General features: G+C 43.4%; 1 protein-coding gene across 1 annotated transcript; it reads left to right on the top strand.

The window, feature by feature from the left end:
- Positions 1–12,726: 12,726 nt before the first annotated feature.
- Positions 12,727–13,761, top strand: sox1a (SRY-box transcription factor 1a; the record flags this gene model as incomplete). The annotated part of the gene is made up of 1 exon (XM_083996552.1): positions 12,727–13,761. One exon carries the CDS (start codon positions 12,727–12,729, stop codon positions 13,759–13,761), a length of 1,035 nt encoding a protein of 344 aa, XP_083852678.1.
- Between the last annotated feature and the right edge of the window lie 14,087 nt (positions 13,762–27,848).

Here is a 27,848-nt window from a genome sequence, read left to right as displayed (position 1 = left end):
ACCCATGCAGGCGTCCATTGCTCCGCTCCGATGTGTTCACGCGTGTCTGTGCGTGCATGCATGTGAATCAATCGACCTTTACGTTCACATTCCCTCCCTCCTTCCCTCTGCTTTTAGTGCAAAACACAAGTACGTCACTCGGCAGATAGAAGCTAAAGGTGGTCGTCTGTTATTCCACTGCTGATTTGAAGGGAATTAAAAGGAGAGAGAGGGGGCTGTAGAGATGATGAACCCCCTTCAAATGAGGAAAACTCACAGTGTGAACCTTTACAGCATCAGGTCTGACTCTGTAATATAAGGTGTCACATATACAAAGTGCGCGGGAGAAAAAAACTAGCAGGGGGCATTTAATACATCAGTCGCTAATCACCAATAAGCTGTTTACAGTTAAAAAAAATGTAATTCGTGCATAAATCAGTCACAGTGAATTATGGGAGACACTTTTAAATATTTACAGATACGTGGAAAAAACAGAAAAGGAAAAGCCTTTTTACACATATATTATTTTCTCATAGGTGCTCTCCCTCCCCACTGAATATGTCATTTGCTTTTAAATTGCATTATCATGCAAAATGAAGCAGAAATTTGATGAAACTCAGATGGATTCACCTGAGTTAATGGAATATGGGTTTAAGAGGGAACTAATTATCTTAGTTTAGCAGGGAGTGAATGTATTTCTTTGGAAGGCCTGATTTTGAATGTAAACATTAATGGCCTCCTTGATTAGCATGAGAATGGTGTGTTATTGTCCTGCTCACTCTGCGTCCTATTGGATATGCATCTGTGCTGCTCCAGACACAGACACACACACACACACACACACACACACACACACACACACACACACACACACACACACACACACACACACACACACACACACACACACACACAGACACACACATACACACACACATACACCACAAGCTTTAATACACTTATTACCTGCCTTATCTACTAACGATGCCATTGTTTTGTTAATCCATAAAATTCATTTTTTCCAATCACATTATGGCCCAATGACATTACTAGAAGCGTCTTTTTTTATTATCACTTGCAGATGCTAGGACAAAAACAAACAAACAAATACACAAAATCAAGCTTCAACTGTTGAGGTGGAGGACAATATTTGATATTTAAAGCACAACTGAAGAGAGTGAGTCACTTCTTCTTATTATTTGGTCTTCACGCTCTCTTTGGAAGTGTTTGTAGTTGTGTCTATGAAACGTCATGAAACAGGAATAGTCCGTAAACAGAGAGAAACAGAGAGAACGATACGTATATAAGGAAGTAACGGGAAGCAGGAAGCACATGGGACCCAGGTGAAGAGTTAAATTAAGAAAAGGAGGCGATGAGGAGAGTTAAAGGGCAGGTGAAGAAGGGAGGCTTTGACTTGGGGCCTCCCGGGGACGATGACCTTATTTCAAATTCTGGGTGAGGGACTATAGTTAGGCAACTGAGGAGCCCTCCCACCCCGCAAGTCTCAGACACACACACAGTCATGCAACACACACAATGACACACTCAGACACACACTTCCAAGGCTGAGTTCAGGAACAGACCCCCCTGAAGTCCTGCAGCTCCCTCAAAGGCCAGGCCACTGCCACTGTTGTTGGTGAGGCTGCACAATAGGTTACACATACACAATATTCCTCCAAGGTTCAACTCCACATCCACATGTGGAGCAGCTGCAGCAGCAAAACCAGGAAACACACACTCATCACAGCGTTTACATGGTTTACACAGTGAATCTCCCCAGTTTGTCAAAAAATGTCTCTTTATGATAATATATTAATGGAGGAAAACTTTATTGAAGCTAATCAGTCAGTCAGTCAGTCAGTCGAGGGTACCATGGACAATGCTCTTCACATTTGCTACAGGAAGTGGCGACGCTGAGTCAAGTGTGAGATCATTTTGAGAGGGTAAAGGACGACATCAAGGAGGGTGGGCGAGGAAGGAGGGCGAGTTTTCTACTTATTTGTGCATTTGTCTCCAGAACAAACAAAAAAAAGTTTGGTTTCTCTCTTTTGCTGCTTCGTCTTTTGCTAGAGTTGTTAACAGGAAGCTGTAAAATCTACATTTTAAAGGCTTATTGTAACAATATTTCTGTGTTGTAGTGCACGGTGTTGGCCATGTTACTTTGACATCCTCAAACCATTCTCTGATGCCCCTCAAAAAAAAAAAGGCATATATATATATATTAGATTGAATAAATGAATAAATAACATGCAACTTATGGCTTGAACTAACAACTTACTAGTCGACAAGGTAAACCTTTGGTCTGGTTATAGCCATAGTAAACTGTGTCAATGGCTGATGTGTATAATGATTATAATCAAAGTAGTGCCTCATTATGGTATCTCAACTTTGTAGGCTTTTCAGAGAACAACCAACCAAACCTCATCTGCTGATGATGATCAAAAGCTTCACAGCAGGAGCTACTAGATAGACCTTGTGCCAATGTACACCAACACTAATAATAATAATAATAATATAATAGTGCTTATATTGCATACAGGAAAATAAATCATGAATGCCACCTTCAGTCTGCACCACATCCACGCTGGAAACCTTAAAGCAGATATCAGCTTCACGGCCGTTTCGGCTAATGCTGCGTTCAAGGCAGGCTTTTGAAACCGTAAGTTACAGCTTCAAGTCACAACTACGACTTGGTAGCGTTCCAGGTAACCCGTAGCTCGTGTTTTTACCATCCTGTTGTCTGTGAAAGTTCCCTATAACGGCCACTCGTAACTTCCGACCCGTGAACTCGTACCAGATCGAACTGGTATGACTTCACAGGAAGGAAAAACACAAAGTACGAGTTTCTTTGAACGCACCATGAGTTAGCAGCCCCCGCCCTTGTCAGGCATCAATTGGTCCTCGTGCTACGTCACCACATTCACGCGCATCCCTTGGCTGCACACACAGCCCTTCATGCCGTTCTCTCTCCTCATTGGATAACACTTGTATCCCACAAGGAAAATTTTCTCCTCGGGTTACAGCAGAGCAGAGTGACGGAGAGACTCGTGTTTAGGCTGAAATACTTCATGTAAGTGATTGCTGACGGAAAATAGGACTATTTAGGACTTATATTAACAAAAACATTCCACTGATATCTGCTTTAAATTAACATAAAAATTACATATTGTGATGCAGTTTACTCTTTGATGTCTATTGATTAATGCATTGCAGCTTTTATTTTGGTGAAGTAAATGCACAAGGACAGTGTGCACTTGAGTGACCACTAAGAAAGTTGGACAACAGAGCTCTGACAAGTGGATTGTATAAATGAAAACACTATCTACACAAAATTAGGGTGTTTTACATCAACAATAAAATATGTATTATTAATGAGATGATGCAGATTATTCGGATAATATACAAACCTCTTTTTCACAAATACCACTGAGTCCTTGGCTTTTCTCCCTCAGAGGCTTCTTCTTTCCAGGGCTCTCACTTTTCATTTCTCCCACAGTGTTGGTTTCCTGTCATTTACCTTCCTCATCTTTCCGTCTGTCACTCTGTTTTGCTGCAGCCGCGGCAATTTAGCTCTGAAAAGTGTAAAAACATGCATCGCTGGAACGGGCCACAGAGTGCATCAGTGCTAACAAGGTCTAAGTGCCAAAGTGGTTAACTCGGAGAGGAGTCCGTCTCGCTGCCTCACACAGCAGCCACCCCTGGCTCTCTTTCTGTCTTCTGCCCCCCCGCCAGCCGCTTACACCTCCTTATCTTTTTATTTTTATTTTGTCTTTGTGTCAGTTTCCATATCTGACCAGTGTCTAACATGACATATTTCACCATAAAGAAAAGATGCTCCATTAAAAAGGGCCTGACCTCGTCTCACTATACTGTACTTAACAGCCTTATCTGCTGCGAGGCACGCGTTCCTCTAATCACCGGCGGCCTCACACTCTTTGACCCCCCTCTCCACCAATCTACGCCGCAACTTTCCATCTCACCACGTCTCCTCGCCATAATCTCCTCTTTTTTTTTTCCTCTCTCTCTCTCTCCTCCATAAATTTTCTGCTCCTCTCACCTTACAAGAGCCCCCCTCTGTTGTTTGTGGGGGCTTGCCTGATAGCCATTAGTGTTACACCCTATTACATCAGTAATGACTGACTGTGAGCTCTAATTAGAGATGTGTTAGGGAGAGCTGACTTACCCCCCCCCCCCACTCCTCCTCCTCCTCCTCCTCCTCCTCCTCTGTCCTGCTTTTCTGCAGAGCTGTTACTGTGACTCCATCGCCGTGGCGACACCATTAGCACAGCACCTCTAAGAGTTGCAACTCCTGACTGTTAAAACCATTATGTTCATTACAGACCAATCAGAGGGGGAAGGTGTTATGGCTAATTGATAAGCTGAACAATGCATAAAATCTTGTCTCTAATTGCCCTGCGGGAAAAGGAGAAAGCGCCCGGGGAGAAAGAGACAGTGAGAGAGTGAGGAAGCGACCGGCGTGCTAATTTCAGAATCAGATTTTTTTTTTTTTTTTTTTTTTCATTCGCATAATTTAGGCTTTACAATATGTCTTCATCCAAACATGCTGTAGATTTCCCCCCTCCTTCTTGAATAATGGGATGTTTCTTCTGAGTTTGTCATCTGTGATAAGATGATTATCTGAAAGGTCTGTGGCACATTGTGAAGAGAGTCTCGCCTTCTCTGCTGGAGTAGGTAATCCTGGGTAATAGCATTATGGACACAGTGTTTTCCTAAAGCCCATGATTATCCACTGCTGTTTGCTGTGGGATTGACATTGGCCTCCCTGGTCTCACTCTCTCCCTCCCTCTCTTTCTCTCCCTCCCTCTGTCTCTACCCCTCTCTCCTTTTTTCTTCCTCCTCTCCTTCTCACTCGCTCGTGTCATCCTGTCTCTGACTCACCACTCCATCAAGCCCTTATATGCTCTTCTCTTACGATCCGAACAAGAGAAGGAGATGAAAATAGAGCACATGGAGCAACAAAAGAACAAATTGCTTGTAGACAAGAGTGCCCCAGATTTGAATGGCATGTTATGCTCTCTTTGTGATAAAAAAAAAAATCTAAAAAATCACACTTTTGGTTTGGCAGTTTGGGGTTACCATCCTGCTCTGAAATCAATAAAGATTTTGTGTTATTTTCTAAAATGCGTTAAGTCCAGTGTATTCAGCTGTTATTATATGAACTCGTAACGAGGGTCTGACTGATTTGAGCCTCTCTCGCTCGGTAGACGTATCGGTATCGGTATATACTCGCGTTGGACGAGGAGGAGAACTGATGTGAACATTTTTGTGTCTTTAAAGTTTGCATGTGAGCTGCAAACCGTCTGGGTTTCATGTAGAAAGATGTCCTTGCATTGGTTGTCAACTAATTTATATAGGTTTGGCCTTCATTACTCTAAAGGACTGACAAGTGTTCAATCAGTAACACTTTACTGTATAATAAGTACACACTATTAAGCATTTGTTAAGCATTAATAAATACTGAATTCTTCATTTATAAAGCATGAATACGCATTAGTAAATACAGTGAGTGCTTAACCCTAACCCTATGAGTAAAACATTTTTAATAAAGTTTATAAACTACATATTAATTAGTATTCATGTGTTATAAATGATGAATTCAGTATTTAATGATTAACTAATGCTTAAAGTGAAGTTATTTTTGTTAAACAGAAAAATGTTGTGCCTCAAGTCACAGGTGTTTGGATCATATAGGGATCATTGCAAATGGGGTTATGTATGTACATGAGAAACATAGGGGGATTAATCGGTTACCAGAATTTTTTTTTACTGTAAAGAGATATTGGTGGTGGTATCATCCCCAACAGTTCCTCATCAGTCGAGACCTGCTCATGTCTCCTCTAATTTGACATCATTATATGATTTATACTTTGAATGTATTGCATCTTGTAAACTCTGATCGGGTCCTGTTACCTTAATTCGTCTTACACATCTGCTTAAATGGCTAAAATGGAGTTGTTGCCTTCTTTTCTAAACATAAAAAGACTTAAAGGGGAACTATAGGCGAGATTTTTACGTTAATTAAACAGCTTTGAGTAATTGTGATGGTTAAATAACTTGTTACAGGGAGAGTGGAGGCTCTCTACCTTCCAGCTATAGCATCTCTTGGCCCAAAAACCACCTTTGCAAGATCAGCGCTGCCGACCCAGAGAGGTAGCTGTGAGCCGATGCTGAATCTGTAGAGGGAGCTTGATAGAGAAAAGAGCGACCAAAACGATGAAAACGCGCCTGGACTTGCATAGTTCCCCTTTACCAGATGATGTGTTTGGTATACTCAAGTGTGCCTTGTGGTTTTTATTGCTGCCCTCTTGTCTCCACACAAATTTAAAATCAAAGTTGAAGAGAAGCCAGATTTTTGTGATGTTTGTGCGTTGTTGCCTCTTGCTGTTTTTGAGGTCATTGTGTCTTTGAGTGTCGTGTTATGGAGATAGTGTGTTGCAGAGAGAGGCCGACTGAACCGAGCTGAGACCTCTGCTTTTAGCCAATTGGCTCACTCTTCCCTCCACGCTTTCAGGCCTGAACCTCACCTGATCTCTCTCTCTCTGTTTGCTCTTTCACTCTCATTGTCTCTTTCTTGTTTTTTTCTCCCTCTAATAGTTTCAACATTGCCCTTTTTACTTAGGTTTACCACTTTGTGTCAATCTCCTGCTCGTGCAGTGTATGTGTAGTGCTTATTTGATGCAGTACATCTCTCAAAGTGACAGAGTAATCTCTGGTGAATCATTGAAAATGACAGGACGTACGAGTTGTTTTAATCTGCAGCGAGCCGACTTATTCCCTGGACAGAGAGTAAATGAAAGGGCTGGTTATCCTCTCCTGGTTTATTGAGTCAAAGAAGAAATACAACAAGTGTTATCATGACATTATGTGTCAGGGAATTTAGAAATAGGATTATTACTTTGAAATTAGGGGACGTTTGGAAGTGGACAACCAAAATGCCTGCACACTGCTTGTCCGGTTAATCTCACCAAGTCATTATGCAACAATGACTGATCACATTAAAGAGTCTGTGTCATTGCCTCTGAACAATGGGAAGCCAGGAAATGGCTTTTATAGCACCCACAAATTTTTTCACCTTGGCTCCCCGAGTGAGCAGACAGACGTGTGAAGCAGCAAAGACACCTGCCAGCTACAGCAGCTTCAAGTCAGGGAGGGAGGGAGGCTGTCGGCTCTGGCAGACCCCCGAAGCCAGGGCCGCTGCACCAGGCGAAGGAGGGAGTCGAACCTGGGCGATGCCTCCACAGCGAGGGAGATGCTCAGCCGGGGTCTGCAGGACAAGACTGGGTTAAACTGGAGAGAAAGTCTAGATTCAGAAGAAGATAACTTTATTTGTCCCCATAGGGAAATTGGTTTTCGGCATTAACCCTAGACACTGAATTACACACAAAGATTCAACACAACAAAGTGAGAACACACAGACACAGACACACGCCTTGAATTATAGGTGCAATAAAAAATAAAAAGTACATCAGCTCTCCAGTAGTTTGATGGCTCGTGGGACATATGAATATTTAGATCTGTTTTTTGTAAATGATGGTGGGCGGTATCGTCGCCCAGATGGCAGCAGTTCTAGTAAGTAGCCTAGTAAAGTAGGAGTGAGGGAATCAACAGTTTAGTAGAGAGAGAGAGATGAATCTTAGGTGGTTATGAATGAATGAATGACAGAATTTTTATTTTCGTGTCATGCCACCACTGTGGCCCATCACATATGGGATTACAAAACACATTTAATGACAAATACAAAAACTAGACAGTATTACCCGCCACACAAGTGCGACACATAAATAAACAACTTAAGATATACTTTCAGTACTCATCTGTATATCGTTCTTCGTCTCATTGCCCAGGCCTTTTCAAGAAATAAAGAAAATGCAAATATATTCAACTGAAAAACGTGTTTTAGCTTCTCAACATCGTCCAACCACACAAATTCGTTATTTGGATCAGTACCTTACTAAACAGTTTTTGTCTTTTAAAGTCATAGAAAGGACATTATAACACAAGATATACGTACATAGATATGTTAAACAAGCCCAGTAGTGTCTTGTAGTGTTCTGTGTGTGTGTGTGTGTGTGTGTGTGTGTGTGTGTGTGTGTGTGTGTGTGTGTGTGTGTGTGTGTGTGTGTGTGTGTGTGTGTGTGTGTGTGTGTGTGTGTGTGTGTGTGTGTGTGTGTGTGTGTGTGTGTGTGTGTGTGTGTGTGTGTGTGCACCCAGAAGCTGTCAGAGCCACATGCTTGCAAGCTGTGCAGGTTCATATAAAGTGAACCTAATTGGACACTGTGGTCTTCACAGTATGAACCAATATTTGATGATCCAGGATCATATTGTTGAAAACGTTCATGTAAAAAAAAAAAGAGAGAAAAAGAAGGCAGCCTCCAAAGTCAAAGTCACAGTCACCCCCCCCTTCCCACAAATACACACCCACCCACCCACCATACCCCTCCCGGACCCACCACCCCTCCCTCTCTTCGCATCCCTTTTCTGTTCCAGGATCAGTAATGGGAGTCAGTATCCAGGAGGAGGCGAAGGGGGTGCGGGGCTCCTCGCCAAGTCCTCGCCCCTCCTCCGCCAATGCGGCACAGCTGCCTTTCAGAGCCCCGCCGCTCCAGCCCATTCATCCTGGAGAGCAAAAAAAAAAAAAAAAAAAAAAAAAAGTGGCTATTTATTAGAATACTTGTTTTGTATTGTTCTGTGCCACACAAAAGACGCTTCATTATGTTAGAAGCAAGCCCCCTTTTCGCAGAGAGAAACAATAACTTGGAATTGTCTTTTTTTTTTTTCCTTTTTTTTTTTTTTTAGAGTGTATAATAAATGTCATTTCTTCTTGTCTCTGCCCCTCAGTATGTGTTGAGTAGTGGGTTTGGGCACCGGGTATGGATGGCCTTGGCACTCGAGCGGCCAGACTGTAGTGGGAGTAGCGGTCTTACATGCAGCTTTGGAGGGTTTAGGACGGCTTTAGGAGTGTGAAGGGACAAATCTGCCCACTTGGTCCTGGAGTAGAGAGGGAACCAGGGAAACATGCGTAAGTTTACACATGACAATGCATAGAATATTTAACCTGTAGATGTCACTTCACCTGTCTGTTGAACCTGTTTTTTTTTGTCTAATTAATGCCGAGGGAGGGGTGAGGATAATAATAATAATAATAATGCAGCGAACACGAAGGCTGCCTGATCTCTCTGACATAAATGTCTTTATTGGCACCGTTCATCTCAGTGCACATAATGTGTGTGTAGCTGCAGGCTGTTGTTTCGTTTTGTCGTTTTGTGTTGGGACAAGTGAGCTCCCTCCACACGCGGGCTTGGCTGCACAGAGCGCGCGGTGCTACCAGTTGCTCCCGAACCGACTCAGTTTGATTTTTTTTTCTCTCTCTCTCTCTCTCTGAAGTGATTGACTATTATTGGTTACTGATCAGCTCCGGGCTGATTGGTGGTTTTTTGTCATCTGTTGCATCTTTTCTCCGACTGAATTAAAAAGGAGATGTGGCGCGCGCGCTGTGCTGTGCTGTAGAAATGTAATGTAACGCAACTGTTGGACTGTTTATTTGCAGGATGAAGCGTTAACGCTGTGTCAGTGTGTGTGTGGCTGTCAGTGTATTTACGTTAGGTACATGACTCTGGCTGTGTGTGTGTTTTTTTTTTTTAACCTCAGTAGGCGGGGAGAGGCGCGTGGACGCTGTGGAGGGGGCTGATCGTGGCAACTTTTTTTTTTTTTTTTAATTTTTTTAGGGAGTTGAGATACAAATCTCCCAAAACAGGTGCTTGCTCTCTCTCTCTCTCTCTCTCTCTCTCTCTCTCTCTCTCTCTCTCTCTCTCTCTCTCTCTCTCTCTTTCTCTCTCTCTCACACACACACACACACACTTCTGATCGCTTAAATAACCCGTGTCCAGGTGATCAACAGGTAAACCCCCACCCCACCCCACTCCACACACCCTCCCTCCCTCCCTCCCTCCTTCCTACCTAAGTCTATAACACCACCCACATCCACGCGAGCGCAAACGCACATCCACGACAGAGATCAAAGATTGAATCCCTCTGATACAACAGGGTCAAGGCGTTTAGGACCTAATTGTGCGTGGAGGTTACTGAGGGAGGGGGGGGAGGAAGGGGGGGTTATGGTGGAAAAACTAACACACATTGACACCCACTGGATGCTGCTGTATGTGAGGCTGAACTCTCATTTTTATTTCTATGTTTATTTATTGTTGTGCACAAGGAGGGGGGGGGTTGAAGCCTGTGTGTGTGTGTGTGTGTGTGGGGGGGGGGGGGGGGGTGTAATTGCTTTGACCCTTTGCCCCGTCCGTGTACCGTCGTGGCGGTGCGTAGCTACATCCTGTTGCAGAGGCCGCGGCACAAAAGGAGCGAGAGGGTTTTTTGAAAAGAGGTTTGTTAAAAGAGGAGTAACCGCTGGAGGTGGAGGTGGAGGTGGTGGGGGTGGGGGCCGAGGGGGGGGGGGGGGGGGGGGGGGGGATAGTTAGGAGTTAGTATAGCTACACACCACCGGGGTCCCAGTGTCACTTTGTGGGGGCTAATCCTCGTACGTGCAACCCCCCAAATCCACTCCACAATGACAACAACTCCCACCAGTAATAACAATAGAATGGCCTCATGATAACAATAATAATAATAACTGGTTGTTCTCATTATTCATTATTAATAAGAAGTCAGTGATTTAAAACAACTTTAAAGTTTAGAGTTTGATATTGAAATATATTTTTTTAATTTTGCAAATCTAATGCACCAAAATCTTCATGATGCTGCTTTGGATTATTGCAATTAAATGCATTTCTGCGTTAAAACAATAATAATAACACTTAATTAATTTAAAAATTAAAAGCTAACCTGTATTTTTTTTTTTATTAATCACTGTTAATGCTGAGTTAAATGTTAATTATTACACATCTTTATTAAAAGAAAGTGTATTGTTTTTGTTTGTTCTGCGGTGTCATGTTCACTGGCACCGTCGTGTTTCCCGGGGGCCTCCGCTCCGCACGTGCACGGGCCCCGGAGCCACTGGAAACATCTATTGACCACTGTGATCTCCAGTTAAACCCCATTACCGAAGACGCATGGATCCGTCCGAGTGATCCCGCTCCCTCAGGCCCGAAGCAGAGACAGAGAGAGCTCCTATATCAGACTATGCTCTAATTAAAATTAAAAGAAAGAAAAAAAAAAACACAGACACACACACAGCAAAAGGACGGCAGAATGATTAAATCGTTAGCCTCGCCGCGGGAAGTGGTATTTCGTTTTCCCTTTCAATTAGAGGATGATTGGGCTTTTCAGAGGAGGTCAGCTGTGAAATCTGGATTATATATGCGCACGACTGGAAGACACCGTAGCCCGGTTTCCCCTCCGCGTTGGTTGGTTGGTTGGCGCTTCACACTCACTCGGCCTGTTTGACTGCACCTTAGATCAGACACATCAAATAAATGTAACAGCCCCAAATTAAAGACAGCGAGAGAAACAGAGAGAGAAAAGAGAAGCTCATGCGTTTCTTGTCATCATCTTGAGCTGCAGGACCAGGACTCCCATCATGCACCATCACCAGCAGACGGCGGTAACGGCGCTTTGCCCCGGCGGCTCTTTCACATCATCCATCCTCATGGGGCTTCTCCTCTTTAGGCCAACAGCTTTTCTTTTCTTTTTTTCTCCCCCCACAACCAAATCTCTCCAAAAGCATCCTCCTTGAGTGTGCGTAATTTCACTCTCTGACACCTGCTATTTACTACATACCTTAATTACACACCTAGAGAGAGGGAGAGGCAGAGGGAGAGGGAGAGAGAGAGATGGTCTGGAGCTGCTGGATGAGCATCAAGTCGCCTGAAATTGAGTTGGTTTTTGGTTTGACTGTGGTGTAATTCCACTGCATCCAAACACAGTGGCACAAAGTGGACGTGAGAAGAAGCTGCTGCTGGAGATGAGAGAGAAAGAGAGAAAAAGTGTTTTAGATTTTCAGAGAAAGTGGAGGATGGAAAAAGAAAAAAAGAAAAATCACAATTTCACTCAAACTCAAACTGCTGCTTGATGGGGAGGCTTGTCTTTAAAAAAAAATAATTAAAAATCCGTCATCCATGAACATATGGTGCAGCAGCCATATGTTTGAAAATATGTTGAGATGTTTGACTCATCGTAATCGCAGACTGCACCCACTGCTTGGCCGCTACATCACTGCTAACAAATCTTAGTTATTTTTGTTTAGGTGAAGTCTCTGAGAGCGTGTTTGGAAATTTCAAATGCCTTGTGCTATTTGTGGGATTGACCCTCCCTCCCTTCCTCCCTCCTCCCCTCCCTGCCTCCTCCTTCTCCTCCTCCTCCTCCGGTGTGTTCTTCCTCTATGGTCCTCTAGTCACCTGACCAAACGCCATGCAAATCACTCTGCTGCTAGAGCCTCATTGGCCGCTTGTGGCTCATTTAACCGCTGTCAGTGCGCATCATATGGCCGCCGCTTTAACCAACTTCTCAACTCCGACAGGGAAAGTGGCTCAAATGCGCATTCTATCACAGTGGATGTGAAGCAACCCAGGCGAAGACAGGGTGAAATACTGGTTGGAAAACATTTTATATCCCTTTTCGGATTAATTTTCATCTCGTATTCGAAACATTTGGGGTTAGTTGATCCGTTTGGTAACTCAGCCGACCTGTGCGCACCCGATCTTTGTGCGCGCCTCGACTTTATCTGAAAATAGACTTTTTCTCTGTTGCTGGCGAAGTTCGAAAACCGGGTGAATGTATAGCATGATGATGGAGACTGACCTTCATTCCCCCGGCCCCCAAACGAACACGAGCACGGGGCAAACGGGGCCGAACAGCGGGTCCAAAGCGAACCAGGAACGGGTGAAGAGACCGATGAACGCGTTCATGGTGTGGTCCCGCGGGCAGCGGAGGAAGATGGCACAGGAGAACCCCAAAATGCACAACTCTGAGATCAGCAAGCGGCTGGGCGCCGAGTGGAAGGTGATGTCCGAGGCTGAGAAGCGTCCTTTCATCGACGAGGCGAAGCGTTTGCGAGCCATGCACATGAAGGAGCATCCGGATTACAAGTACCGGCCAAGACGGAAGACCAAGACGCTGCTGAAAAAGGACAAATATTCCCTCGCCGGTGGACTGCTTTCTGGGCCCAGCGGGGGCGGTGGAGTTGGTTTAGGGGTCGCCATGAGTTCATCGGGGGTCGGGCAGAGGTTAGAGAGCCCCGGGGGTCACGGAGGCTCGGCCAGCTCCGGCTACGCGCACATGAACGGCTGGGCCAACGGTGCGTACTCGGGGCAGGTGGCTGCAGCCGCTGCGGCCGCGGCGATGATGCAGGAGGCGCAGCTCGCCTACAGCCAGCACCCGGGCAGCGGAGCGCACCACCACCACCACTCGCACCACCACCACTCGCACAACCCGCAGCCCATGCACCGCTACGACATGACCGCCCTGCAGTACAGCCCCATCTCGAACTCTCAGAGCTACATGAACGCTTCTCCCTCCGGCTACGGCGGGATCACCTACACACAGCACCAGGGCTCCGGCGTCTCCTCCTCGGCTGCCATGGGGACGTTAGGGTCGCTGGTGAAATCGGAGCCGAGTGTAAGCCCTCCCGTCAGCAGCACACACTCACGGGGTCCTTGCCCCGGAGACTTGAGAGAGATGATAAGCATGTATTTACCGACCGGAGAGCCGGGGGACCCGTCAATGCAAAGTAGACTCCATGCCTTGCCGCAGCATTACCAGAGCGCCACGGCTGGAGTGAACGGGACGGTCCCTCTAACACACATTTAGTAGAACTCACAGAATAATTGAAAACTGCAAACGAACACATAACCAAATATTTACCTCTTTTCTAAATAACCCCGGTCCCGAGAACTACCTGCATTTTGTACAGAATGTTTATGATATTGTAAATGAAGGGTAAATAGCATATTTCATCTCGGCTTCTTTTTTTGAAATAGCCACCAGTGGAGTTATATAACGAGTATGATGCTGAGACATTGGTTATTGTGCTATCATCTTTTTGTCCATCACTTCACAGTCTTAGTTGAGGGTTATGCCAGGTTCAACATGAGAGAGGGGGGGAGTTGTTTGGTTCAATTGTCTCATCATTTTTGTTTTGTTTTTTATTTTTTGGAGGGGAGGGGGGAGGGGTGGGGTGGGTGGGGGGGCTGCTCTTGTAAGTTATTTGAAAATGAGATAAAGTGTCATAATCATAAGAAAGTGCTTTAAAAGATATGGGAAAAAATTCACCTTCTTTAAATATTTTGTGTTCATTTGCAGAAGCCTGTGTCTTAATTCTTGGAAATCATCTCTTTTTATTGTAACACTCTAATTATTGTAAATTGTGAATAATTTTAATATTTCAAAGGATGACGGGCAACTGCTGTTGTAATTTAAGTGCTTTTCTGCGAGTGAAAAGCCCTGATATTGCAATGAAGAAGAATTGAATAAATTTCACAAGATGTTGCTTTGATTCTTAAGAGAACGGTCTTAGATTGATTATTGTTCACATCCTTTTTTTATCGGGAGTGTTTTAGGACACGAAAGTATCAGCAAACCTCCTTCCTCCTCCTTTAAAAAAAAAAAAAAGACACCTTTTTTATAACAAATTTTGACACCGCTGATTGACACAGATCCCTGCACGAGCTTTTTAAAGAGCCTAATTGTTTGTGCGTAATTGCGCGTAAAAGCTGCGGTTTACAGGCCTGAAAGGAAACCACCTCGGCAGACTGGTGTTGTTTCATGAGCTGAACTTTTTATGGTGGTGATTATAAATTCATTTATACTTTGTAAAGAATCTTTAATTTCCCCATTTCAGTGACATGCAGGCCAAAAATATAGGCTTTTATAAAATATTCAACACAGGCCAATATGATGGCCCACACTCTGTTTTAATGCAGATATAATTCCTTACACATTCGTTTATGAACATTTTCTATAGAATAAAAAAAACAGATTCATATAGATTATCATACAACCAGCCACCTGTTAGTGATTTTATAACGAAACGTCCTCACTTATTCACAACGACATGGAGCTTTTACTTAAATTATTGTATTAATTTCCATTTCTCTACATGTAAATGCAATGAGACCGGGCTGCCTTTTAAGGAGCAAAAAAAAAGAGATCATCCATTTAAACAACTTCCAGTTTAATATATTATATAACGTTATTAACGTCAGTGGGCCTGATTATATACATATTTTTTATATACATATATATTTATTTTAACGAATTGCAGAGTTGTGTCAGACTTCATCCCTCTCATCAGCTCATGTGCGAGTTTTAATAACGAAAAAACAACAACTAAACATCAAAATGATGTAGAGTTTGAAAAAAAATATTGGTTTATATTGATGGAAATATCAAATAATACATTAAATCAGGAAAATTGATTCTTATTATTACCTTTTCTGATGCACTGAGAGAAATATGTTGAATGCATCGTGAAGTTTGGAAGTGATTACACTGCTTAAACACTTTGACTCGAAACTCATGAGACTTATTTGAAAAAACAACCATTAAAAGGCCTTAAATTAGCAATATATTAATAAAATAATTATTGAATATTAATTTTTCTTTCACCTGATCTGGTTTATTTTCTATCCACTGCCCTCGCAACATGGAGGTTCTTTATTATCCTCGTGATCTGGTCTTTTTTTTCTATCATTTAATTGCTAATACTGATATATTTATGATGAGATAATAGATAAAAAGAGCTTCTTTATATAATGTTTTCTACGTGGTACAACAGAGCTAAGAGGATACAGGCCACTTTTCTCCAAAGTCACACAATGTGTCTCTCTCTCTCTCTGGTCACCTCACCTCAGCGGCCCCATAAACACTGTTCAGAGATGATAAATGGAGAGTTTCACAATAAGAGCTGTTATTTTAGCCGAGCTGTTAACCGTCCCTCCACTCATGTGAGGAGCAGCAGAGTTGTTTGCTCTATTTATTTATTTATTTATTTATTTATTATATATTTGACACTTGATAGATTCAGGAAAGAGCACAGGGATTGAAAGCATAATTTCAAGTTTGATATTTGAGTGGAGGTGGAAGAGGAAGAGGAGGAGGAGGAACCCTGTGATATTTACTGTAAAGGAATGGGGGACAGAATTTGAACGTCATTTTGTCCAAACATAACATTTTCACTCTCTGCTCAAAAAACAGAGCGTCAGATATATTGAAACCAGCGCAACCATTAACTACACCATCCTGACAAACTGTTGCACACGGGCTGGAGTCAAAAAACAAAACAAAAAAACTTCCCAGCAGCCTTCACTTCCACTATGGTGACTCTCCCAAGTCTCCTCTGGGGTCAGTGGTGACTCATCAGGATGTCAAAGCTGTAGATGATTGATTTTTTTTTTTTTTTTTTAAAGATGACTCAAGACTTTTGACAAACACACCTTCACTGTGGAGCAGATGGGTGTTTAAGAAAAAAAAGAACAGATTAAGAACAGATTCCCATGTCATTAAGATTATTAATCCTCTTAGAATAATGAAAATGACTTGGGCTTCTGATAGGCCACATCTGGTTTTTGACATGTACATTTTTATTGCCTTTTTACGCCTCATGTGTAGATACAGGCTAATAGCCATACACATGCAAATGAGGGAAATTTATGCCTACTTAGGCATTTAGAAAAAAAATCAATTAATCTCAAATACATAGTTAAAGGGCCTATTTCACACTGATGAAGACTTGCATGGTATGTCAATTAAACCTGTTAGGTCTCATAGTAAAGCGTGTAACGTCTGGCTGCGCGTTAATCTATTGAAAGAAATCAGAGGAACAATGTCTGAAAATGAGTTTAAATTCCCCCCCAGCCCCCCCAGCACCCCCCAAAAAACAAAAACTGCATCTATGGAGACATCTCTTTGCGCTAGACACACACATGCAGGGTATATGGCACGAGTGTGTGTATGTGTGTGTAGAGAGAGAGAGAGGGAAGGGGGGTAGGGGGGTGTCCTCCTCACGCATTTTGCATCTGTTTCCATCTTATCTGTTGATGTGAAGAGATGCGGATTAAAGAGTGAAAGCCCGGAGAGGCGGAGCGCGTCACGGCGCATCGCCAGGCTAAAAAGAGGCGCGTTCTGGCAAATTTAACCCGAATAAATTACACCTTGAGGTTTGGAGGAGCGGTAAGTGTAGGGTGCAACTGTATCCTATACGCAGGGGGGGTTATAGTGGCACTGCGAGGGGTTTTGCTGGTGTTAAAGTGTGCGTGTGCGTCTGCATGTGCATGTGCGCACAGAGGGGTTGAATCTGTGTGTGTGTGTTGTGTTTAGCTGACCGGCCAATAAATCTCTCTCCACCGTGCTATACTCTTATCTTGTAGCCACCGATATATTCCGTGCTAGGAGGCCATCAGCTCCAGCGCACACTCGGCTGCTCGCAAAGCCCCGATCCCTTGCACTCCCTGTCCTAAATGGGGATAATTAGCGTCACTTTATCACGCCTCTGCATATTTTCTCCGCGCCCCCCCTCTCCTCCTCCTCCCCTCCTTCCTAAAAAAAAATTACCAAGCAGCCATGCTCGCGTCGCCCGCTCTGTCACAGAAGATTATGGAGACAGATTGCACAGAGCGAATGTGCCGGGCGAGATTAGCGCGGAATAGAGAAAGCAACTGGGCCAATGAATTCCTCGGAAGGGCCTTATCGTGCAATTACACGTTGACATGTTTAACAATCTTGCTGCCTCTTAATCCTGCGGTGCTGCTCTATCTACCCACAGCTACCACGCTGTACGCCGGCACACAGACCTAATGCACCGAAACGCAGCACAAAAATGCACTGAAAGTTCGCAGAAATTGCTTTATTTTCAAACTTTGTCCAGCAGCAGCAGCAGCAGCAGCAGCATTCACCGAAATCTCTGCTCTCGTCTTTTTTTTTTAGCCCCTCATTTTTTCTTTTTTTTCTCCTCCATTTTTCAGATTTCTCCGTTGTTGGGATAGCATCTGCAAGGGGGAACTTTCTGACAAGAGGTGAGATATAGTCTGTTCACTTTAAAAATCACTGTTTCACTCTGACAATTTATCATAAAGCCACAAAAAAAGAAAAAAAAAAGCCAATTTATGTTGTTCAGGCCATGTTCATCCAGAGAGGAGACACAAAACGCAAAAGTGTCCGTCTTGTTTTGGAGTTACACTTTTCCATCTCCCTGTCCAACACGCACACACACACACACACACACACACACACACACACACACACACACACACACACGCACACACACACACACACACACCACCACCACCACCACCCCCCTGTCCCTGCTGCCTGGCGGTATATCGGGGCCTGTGTTGGAGTGATTGTGGAGCGCCACTGTAGGAATTTGGCAACGGCCGTGGTTTGGAGAGCCGCCCCACGCTGAGCCCCATTCAGCGGCCAGCGCGCTGTGAGGTTGGGAAGTTTCAGTCAGCCGTACAACTCAATAGCCCCCACAAAGGCGATTACAAGCCCCAGCGCATTCCTGTAGAGACCTGGGAGCGGCGCAGGTGCGAGGGAGAACCGGGGGTAACCCATCAGAGGAGTGATAAAAAAAAAAAAAAAAACGGGACAGTGCTGATGGGGACCACACAAAACCAGCCCACTCCACAGGAACCGGGGATTTTTTGTGAGGTTGGTGGTGAGGGGAGGGGGGGGGGGGGTGGAGGAAGGAGGAGAAAGGAAAGAATAAGTTTGAAGAAGATGGAAGTTTAGGGGGGAGGAGGAGAGGGAGGAGGAGGGGGCAGCAGCATACTGAGTGGCCTCACTGTCCATCACTGAATGAAAGGACGAGGAGACTCCCAATCAGGCCAGCCAGGAATTTACTAAGGCCATGAGTCCAGTCAGAGTCCCACAACACAACAACACAATAACACAATAACACAACACTGGCCCTCAGAGTCTATCAACGACCTCTAAAAACACAGGAATTTACAGTTGATAAACCGTTTAACCCTCTGCATTTCATCATGATCAGAACTGTCCATATGAGAAATACCTTTTTGTTTTAGACATAAAGTCAAACTAGACTCTTCAAATAACCCAACACATATAGTATGAATATTGTAGAATTAAACTTTCTACATTTCTTTGTGTCTTGGTTGTTAAATCTGCTGAAAAATCTGTTACACTTTATTGTCCTTATACATTGAAAATCAAATATAATCTCGCCTGGAGGTAGCCTAAATCAATTTACTTAGATCACACAAATGTATATATTTTTTGAGTAACTTCAGCACAAAGTTTCCAGTACATTTAGATAAACTCAGTGAACATATTTTAATGACTTTCCCTGAAATATCTGCTTGTGGCAGCTAAAAAAAAAAGTGTTGTTGTTTTAATAACTGCTCAGTCTGGAGCGCACAACACATTTACACCAAGTGACTGATATAAAAATGATTCTTGTGCAACTTTTCTAGTCAGACAAGAGTGATTAAAGATGGACTTGTCATCATATTCACAGTAAGAATGAATCAGAGAGATTTATATCATTTATAAAAGGTCACTTGTTGTGTTAAAGCCATAACGGACTGTAATTCCCTACAGCTGTTGTGTCGAAAGTTAGCGACCAGCAGCTATAAAGACCCCAAAGTTTCCCTCAAGCAACAGAAACACTTTGCAGAAACCTCCACTCACATTTTAAGGTGATAATATCTCAGTGTTTTCAGTCTGTTCCACTGCCCCCAAGTGGCCGAGACATCTTTTAAATGTAGCTTTTAAAGTTTTGGTTACACTTAGAAGAAGATGATTATCTAAACAGTTAGAAGGAGCTGTGTTGTGGACATCAGTGTATGAGTCAAACACTTTAGGTCAGTGTCAGAGTTGTGCACTTAATTCATCTGAAACTCCTGTGACCTGATGGAAATGACTCGATTGGAGAAAACAGGCTGCTACCAGTCTTTAAACAAAGTTAAAAAAAAAAGTCATTGTACTGTATATAGGAGATAAAGGCACAGTCACACTTACGACATGAGTCCTGGACTGTCTTTAAATAGCAGCGCCACATCCAGCACATGTAGCATCACTAAAAGTTCAATTGTGTGTGTTATTTATTTTTTTCCCCATTTCCATCTTTGGTATTTGGTATTTTTGTTGCGATGGCACATGGCACAGGTGTGGGAGGAGAGGTACGAACAAGTGGGCGTTTCATTCAAATGAAGCTGTGCAAAGCAAGTTGTCGGTGTTTCAGTGGAAAGTGGAAAGGTATTAGGCTGCCTTCAGGGGCTGCAGTGGTAGTGGTGAGGAGGGGGTTGTTGTTTATTGCAGTGGCGAGACGGTGAAATACGATCGGTGGAGTGAGGAAGGTGCTCGGCCAATACGGCACCTTTGTTGGATGATGTCACATTGCACTGCAGCAAAGGCCAAACCAGATTCAGCTCCTTTGCCGTGCGGTGCAACTGGAAATGTGTGTTGGTTAATGAAGGCAAACTACAGTGGAAATACAATGCTGCGATAATTCAGATACACACCCTGTATCTAATAGATGCATTTACATTAGAGTATCACATGCACATTTGATCAGTGTGTAGCAGAAATGCCATGCAGGGCATCAATCTAGTGCTGTTCAGTGGAAATCTTGTTCAGTTAATTCTAGTTCTCCGGCTCTCTGAAGGAAGAAGGACACATCGTTCATTATTTATCATGTGCGATAAACCTGCAGCCTCCAGTTTGAGAAGTGTCATCACGCATAATGATCCACCACCATGTTCACCTTGATTAAAATCTTAGCGGAAATACCAGGCGGCTGCTCCAGAGTAACCCCCACTCACCTCTACATGTACACGCTGTCGAGCTATAACTCAGTGTTCTGCCTGTTCACGCAGAAGACGATGCCTGCCTGCCGCATTTAATCCTGTGCGTCACGGCCTCCCTTTGAAGCCCCTCTGATAAAACTGGTGTTTCATGTTTTATTGTTATAATACATTTTTAATTTTATGTGATGTGCTGCAGAATTATGTCTGCAAAAGTATGAATCATAGGTGTCATGTAAACTATCACCTACAGAGTCACCATCTGCATATGATTTTATTCTGCAGAGTTTTATTTTATTTTTTGTTCTGTTTTGCACAACCAGCCTCAGGTCTTGCATCTGCATCTCTGCTCTGTCATTATCTCTGCTGCCCTCAGTGTTACTCCCATGCCCCATCGTTTAAATACTGTGGTGTCAGTGTTAGGAAGCCAGTAATGTGACTGGCTAAGAGGTTAATTATTCATCACCATATCCTTCAATTCATATTCCACTTTTCCAAGCTCTTTTGTATACACTACTTCAGCTCAGCAGGTGTGCCACTGCCTTGGAGCCCAGGGTATATAGCAACTTGAATTTTTCTTTTCCTTTACAGCTCCGTCCGTTATAGTTCCAACACTGTATTCACCAAAGTATCCTCTGAGATTTCACAACACGGCACCGTCGCCAAAAACACCGTAGGTCCAGAAGCAGAAGCAGCTGCAGCCAGACAACCAGACAAGTTGGCCAAACTTATTTGGAAGAGAAAACAAAAGAGGGGATTGAAAAATATCCACTCAAACTCTCCATTAAAACTCTGTCTGGTTCTGCATAGTCACGAGTGAAGCGTTTGAGTGGGTTAAATGTTGCACTGTTCGACCAGTCGTCTTTCTCACCACCCTCCTGTTGCTTTAGTGAAACCAAAACCGTTCTGAGATCTCATAAATGACTTGTAATAGATGTAATAAGTTGTAATAAACTGCTGTTTTCCTTTAGAAATGGGACGGATCCAGCGAGTGAGTAATCAGCATGCCTGCAGCGATTCCCACCATAGTATCATAATGGAGGTGCAATGGATCGCATGAGAATGAGCTGCACTAGTTTAGAGAGAGAGGCCGGTGTGGAGAAAGCTCTCACCGCTCTGATGTAACTGGGCATAAATCTACAATATGTGCCAGGAACAGACACATGAACATGAGATCCAGCGGGAATTAATTTGTCTGAGATGACAGACAAAGACGCAGACGCAAGCCTTGATAATTTAGCCACATTTTTTTTTGCCTTTTTTTCAGTTTTTTGTTATAGATCAGACAAACACTTTGTCCCAAACATCTGAGGCAAACAGAACAAGGAGGGATCACATGATATGTTTTAAGTATCCTCCACAGTCCCTCCTGTTTGTACTCAAAGCAAGGATCTTTAAAACTAGAAGTATTCACTGCTAGTTTTTTTTTCTCCTCTTTTGACATTTTGAGTGCTTCCACAAAGAGTTTCTTTCATGGAGTCAGCGGAGACAAACAAACTAAGGCTTGTTTGACAGCACAGGTGCCGGAGAGCAGAAGGTGGAATTAAGAACAAAATGTTAACGAAAATGTGAGAATTGGCTTTTTGTTTGTCACTTAATTTAAATAATAAACAAAACCAGTGAAGAGAGTTCCTCTCATTCAAGCACTGAGAGCACGATTGATCATATCTAACTACACTAAATGTGCAACACACTTGAAAGCGTGTTGTGGTGCTCAGGGGTGAAAGTTGAGCTGCTGTGGTTTGAACCGCTGTCTCTTTTCTTTCTTTCTTTCTTTCTTTCTTTCTTTCTTTCTTTCTTTCTTTCTTTCTTTCTTTCTTTCTTTCTTTCTTTCTTTCTTCTTCGTTTTTAGCCATGTTAGCTGTGTTGCAATGTCACAGACCAAACTTTAAACTCAGACCACTTTTGTCGTGGAATAGTGAATACTGAATCACTGTCATGTTTAATACAGAAATTCATCATCATCCCCAGAATACCAGTCCTAATGAAGACGACTTACTTATCCAGTGAAATCTCTTTTATACATAACGTTTTATACATTATATACGTTCATACTTCTCAGATGATGCATCCCTTACGTATGTGATTGTATCCCCTGACTCGCAATGGAAACCACAAGGTTGCCATTTGTTGTTTTTGTAATTAAATATCTCAGCAACAATGAGGTTGATTCCCATGAAATGTGGTAGCCTACACAACATATTTTCACTCCAAACTAAATTGTAATATCTTCACTGCTATCATTACAAGTTTTCTAACATCAGTATCCAAAGTCATAATGGGATTTTTCTTAAATGCCCTATACACGTATCTGACTTGGCTCTTAATAATAAAAATGTTTAAAAAAATATTGATGCCTCACATCAGCCAAGGGTCGTGCTCAATTCTCACCATGAGAACATGAAAATTTGTAAGTTGTAAACATGCTTCCTATATGTAGTGATAACATCTTTGAGCACTTCTAAAAGTGTATAAATACAATTTTTTATTATTATAACATGTTAACGTTGTCACTGTGCACATTTTAGCACAGTGACATTAGCATTATGCTCAAAGCACTGCTGTGTCAAAATACAGCTTTTGGCTTTTATTCTTTTTGTGCGTTCTGTAATAACGTCCGATTTTCATTTTCCAGTTCGGCTACATCATCAGAAACAAATTCCAACTCAGAAAATCAAACAAACTTCAGTAACCCTGAGCTCACAATCCAAGATGGCTGCTCCGTGTATCAACAGTGAATAGCAGCTGTTTGTTACACTGTTTATTGGCCACTTAGTCTTGTTTTTGTGCCATTAAATTAGTCATACTGACAGACAGTGTTGTGTGACTTCTACCTGAAGAGGCGCTGTCATGTGGCTTTCACGCACAAACGATCACGTAGCATGTTGTTGTTATCGGCTGGTATTGGCTAACAATGCGTAACAACAGCGCTTGTCCCAAAAAAGTGAGTGGGCCTTGGTGGTCATTTCAGATGTGACCCTTATTTCCCAGCTCCGACTTCCGTGGTGAATGGGATGCACCGTTTGTTCAATCGAAGGGTGCTGCACAACACACCTGCAGCGTCTCTCTATCACCGCCTCACACATGTTCAAACCCACCAGATGCTGTAAAGGATTTCTGCTCCTCTGTGGCAGGTGATAACTCTGAGAACAGCGGCGATGGGGTTAATGAGGGGTCAAAGGGTGCAGATAAGAAACAGCAGTTTTATGGTGCACTGCTGCAACCTGCAGCACGCTGATAGCCGTTTGAACCGGTTTGACCTTTGAACCCCACGGGGTCAAGTGATCAACAAAACCGGGTCGTTTAGATAGGTCAGATTGGAACAAGTGAAGGATGCGTATGTCACGGCAATATGTCCGAGCAGCACAGATAAATTGTTCTTAATGATTATAACCCATACTCAATTTGTTTCCACGGCCATTAGATTGTTGTCGGTCATCACACTGTTTAAGGTGTGGGATTAATTTGATTAATTTGTAATTGAATTGATCACATTCTGGCTACTATTAAGCATTTAGCCGAGTGTATGTTCACAGTATCTATATGTCTTAAATAGGTTCTGTATATTCTGCTCTGCTAGCTCTTCATTTATTGACTTTTTGACATTTGATATCCTCACAAATCAACATCCTCTCTTTGTCCAACCCCCCCCCCCCTTCTCTCTCCTCCTCTCTCTCTGTCTGTCTGTCTGTCTATCTCTTCCAGTAAAGTGTTCACCAGCGGACATGGATCAGTGTGGTGGGGGGGCTGTGATTTACAGATAGCGCCTCGTCTCCGCAGCTGGCAGGCCATCATTACGACGACGACGAGCATGACCAGATAGGTGCTGCTGTGGGAAAAAAAAGACCTTTTGGAAAAATGTCAGCAACAGTCAGAGCCCCAAATTTCTTTCACTCACTCTTTCCCCCTGTGATGCTTCCTCCGCTAACCCCCTGAATTATTGTTATTATTATCATTATTGTTATTATTATTATTATTATTATTGCACAGTGTTTTGTATCCAAGTACAGTGTCAGATTTCAGAGCATGTGGATTTTTTTCCCCCCCTCCATAGCTGGTTTACCGTAAGACCAAGTGTCACTGAAAGCAGCACCGGCTCTATATTTCACCCATCTCGAAACAACGAACAAATACAAACACAGAACAAAAAAACAGCAGTGTCTGCAGCAGCTCTCCTTCTCCATGCTGTTCCGCTGGAGCCAGCTTCAGTGTCTTAATACTCTTAGCCCCTCACTTGGCATGTTTTCCACGAACCCGCTGCATTTTCAGATTTGTAAAATCCGTCGAAATGCCTGTAATGAATATTTCTACAGCTTTGAGTGTGTTTAATGTGCTGTATGACCGGCCCAGTAGGACATGTTCACAGATCTGGCACCAGGACCAGATCACGATTGGACACAGTTGGCCTCAGCCGGTGAAGGAAACTGACGGAAACAGGTGAATTTTCATTTGAGCACAAACTTCTATCAGGCTGTCTTTCATCAAAAGAATCAGAAATGAAATAAACATTTATAATTTTGGATATGCTTTTAGGGTCTAATTACCCTTTTACATGTGCATGGGTGTATATGTCATGTATATTTCTAGTTTCCTTTTTTTTTTTTTTTTTAAGTAAAACTATTAGTGCGGTTTTCTTGATGGATTAAATGTCACCTTGTTATGCACTCAACAATTACATTCTACTCTGTCTGTCTGTTGTCTTAAACAGCTTTTGCTGGAAAAAAAAAACCTACATATTAAATAAACTTCTGCATCTTATTGCTGCCCGAGAATAAAACATTTGTCCTTTCAATCTTTTTTTTCCACATTCAATTTAAGAGGTGAATTAATACTTCAAAGTCAGAAGTTAGAGAAAAGTTTGAACATTTAAACTATGTATTAATTTCAAGGCCTAAATGTGCCCTCAATTATTTTACCATTGCCCCTAAGTAATTGATTTTGGGTGGAGAAGGAGACGTGGAGGGGGGAGAGAGGGGGGTAATCTGTGTTGATGTTTGAAAACTGCAAAGCCAACAAATGGAAAATAACTGACAGCATAATTGCTATGAGTGATGTAACCTTGCTTTTATTGATTTTTTTTTCATGACATAAATTGTTTCACCGTTTTCTGTGATAATTTAAATTTTGTTCACTCACTTAGCCCGACGGTCTGTCATCGACTGGTTCAGGTGTGTGTGTGTGTGTGTGTGTGTGTAGCCGAACGCACAAAGAGGAACACTTGTGAGACTCAAGTCCAGCATCTGTGTGTGTGTGTGTGTATGTGTGTGTGTGCACGCTGAGGTGCAGACTCGGTGAGCAGACACAGACAGAGAACGTGTACAGAGACTAGATAATGAGCATCTCAGGTGACTACATGCAGTGATTACCAGGTTGCTGGTGTTATAGGAACTATATCACATAAACATACACTCCCACTCTGTGCACACTTATTCAGACACACACATATGCACACACACACACATACACACACACTCTTGAGAGATCCTTGGTTATCACACCCTTCCAGATTGTTCTGAACTACTTATGGAAAACACACACACACATCTCAAGATGTGGCCACACTTGCCAATACGAGCCCAGTGTTAAGAACAGTTGTTGTCGTTGTCGTCGTGTGGTTTTTTTTTAGCATCTCTAAATTCCTAGCGTTGCTAAGGTGCTTTGGGAGGGGATTAACAGAGGCTGGCGCCGATGAGCAAGCCTTGCAGATTTCCAACCAGCAGGAAAAAGACAAAGAAAGAGGGGAAAGGAGGAAAAACAGCAGAGGGTTAGACAACAGGGAAATGGCAGTAACAGCTTGTGTAAACATGATGACTTGAGAGAGGTAAAGAGGTAGAAATGAATGAGCGCTGAGCAATGGAAAGTGAGACTAAATAATAAGTGTCCTAAAGAAAGAGGAGGCCTCAACTTTCACTCAGACGAGGTAGAGGACACTCTCTCTCTCTCTTTTGCTTCTTTTCCTCCACACAGCTACCAAAAAACATTTTCCTCACCCCTTCGCCTCCCCATCTCCTCCTCGCTCTCTCTTTTCATGTGCTCTCTCAACCCTCTCTATTTCCTCTCTCTATCTCTTTATTCCCCCCAAGGGCAACAGTTTCAGATCCAGACACTTTTGTCTCTCTTTCTCCCTGTCACAGCTTCAAACAGCGCCGGCGATCAGGTCATAGTGATGTGCCCGGAGCGTGAGTGACTGCGGCGTCTCAGGTGAACATCTCCCAGCGTGTCCTTGATGACACTCTCTCCCTTTCTCCCGTCTCACTGCTTTTAATTAGTGTAGTGAGTTGTGAAGGCAGCAAAGACAGCTGAGCCACATTTATCAATTATCGACCTGTTCGTATAAGTACCTCAGTGGCGGGAGAGTGTGAAGCTTTTAATATTTCTGCTGCTGGAGGAAGAAGAAAAAGGGGAAAAAAAAACACACAATTACACATGAACTGACCTTGGGTTTTCACTAAATCCCTCTGGATACATGCTCAGACAGAAATCAGAGTGTATTTTTCTAAGAGTGAAATCTCCATTAGCCCCGAGAACGTGCACCAAAGGGAGGGAGGTCCACATTGCTTTTCTTTGAATCCTCTCCTCAGGCTCAGCTTCTCAGGTAGAGTGTAACTGGATGCGATCTGTTTGTGGAATACAAGGCACTTGACCAAGGGCCAGCGCTGCTCCTCCCTCGTCTCCCATCCCATCCACCTCCCTCCCCTATCCTTCCCCTACCTGGGTCAGGTTACCCCTCCTCAGCCCCCTCTACTCCCCTCCTTCTCCTTTTTCTTTTCCTTTCCTTTCCTTTCCTTGAGTGGTGGCAGGTAGTGTGTTTTTGCAGCCGCATCGGTGTCTGTCTTGTCTGCGGATGTTGAAAAGCATGTGTCTGTATGTTTGTACTCTACCCCAGACAGGTGTTTATGAGTGACTCTGTTTTGGGCCCCGGCAGCTGCGGGGGCTCCTGTCCTGTAACTGTGCCCCCGCCTCGGCCCCGCGCTGGCTAATGTGACTGCAGGTTGGCTGGAGGTGCGGAGGCGGCTGTCTTTCAACCACTGATCCCCTCAGAACTACTCATCTGATCAGGCTGTGTGGAGCTACGCTTCACGGCTGCCGGGGTCACACAACCCAACCCTTTGGGGTCAACCAGCTAATTAC

The sequence above is a fragment of the Trachurus trachurus genome, assembly GCF_905171665.1.
Source record: "Trachurus trachurus genome assembly, chromosome: 21".
Classification (NCBI taxonomy): Eukaryota; Metazoa; Chordata; class Actinopteri; order Carangiformes; family Carangidae; genus Trachurus; species Trachurus trachurus.
The sequence above is the reverse complement of the archived record's forward strand: the minus strand, read 5'-3'. Positions and strand labels throughout refer to the sequence as shown.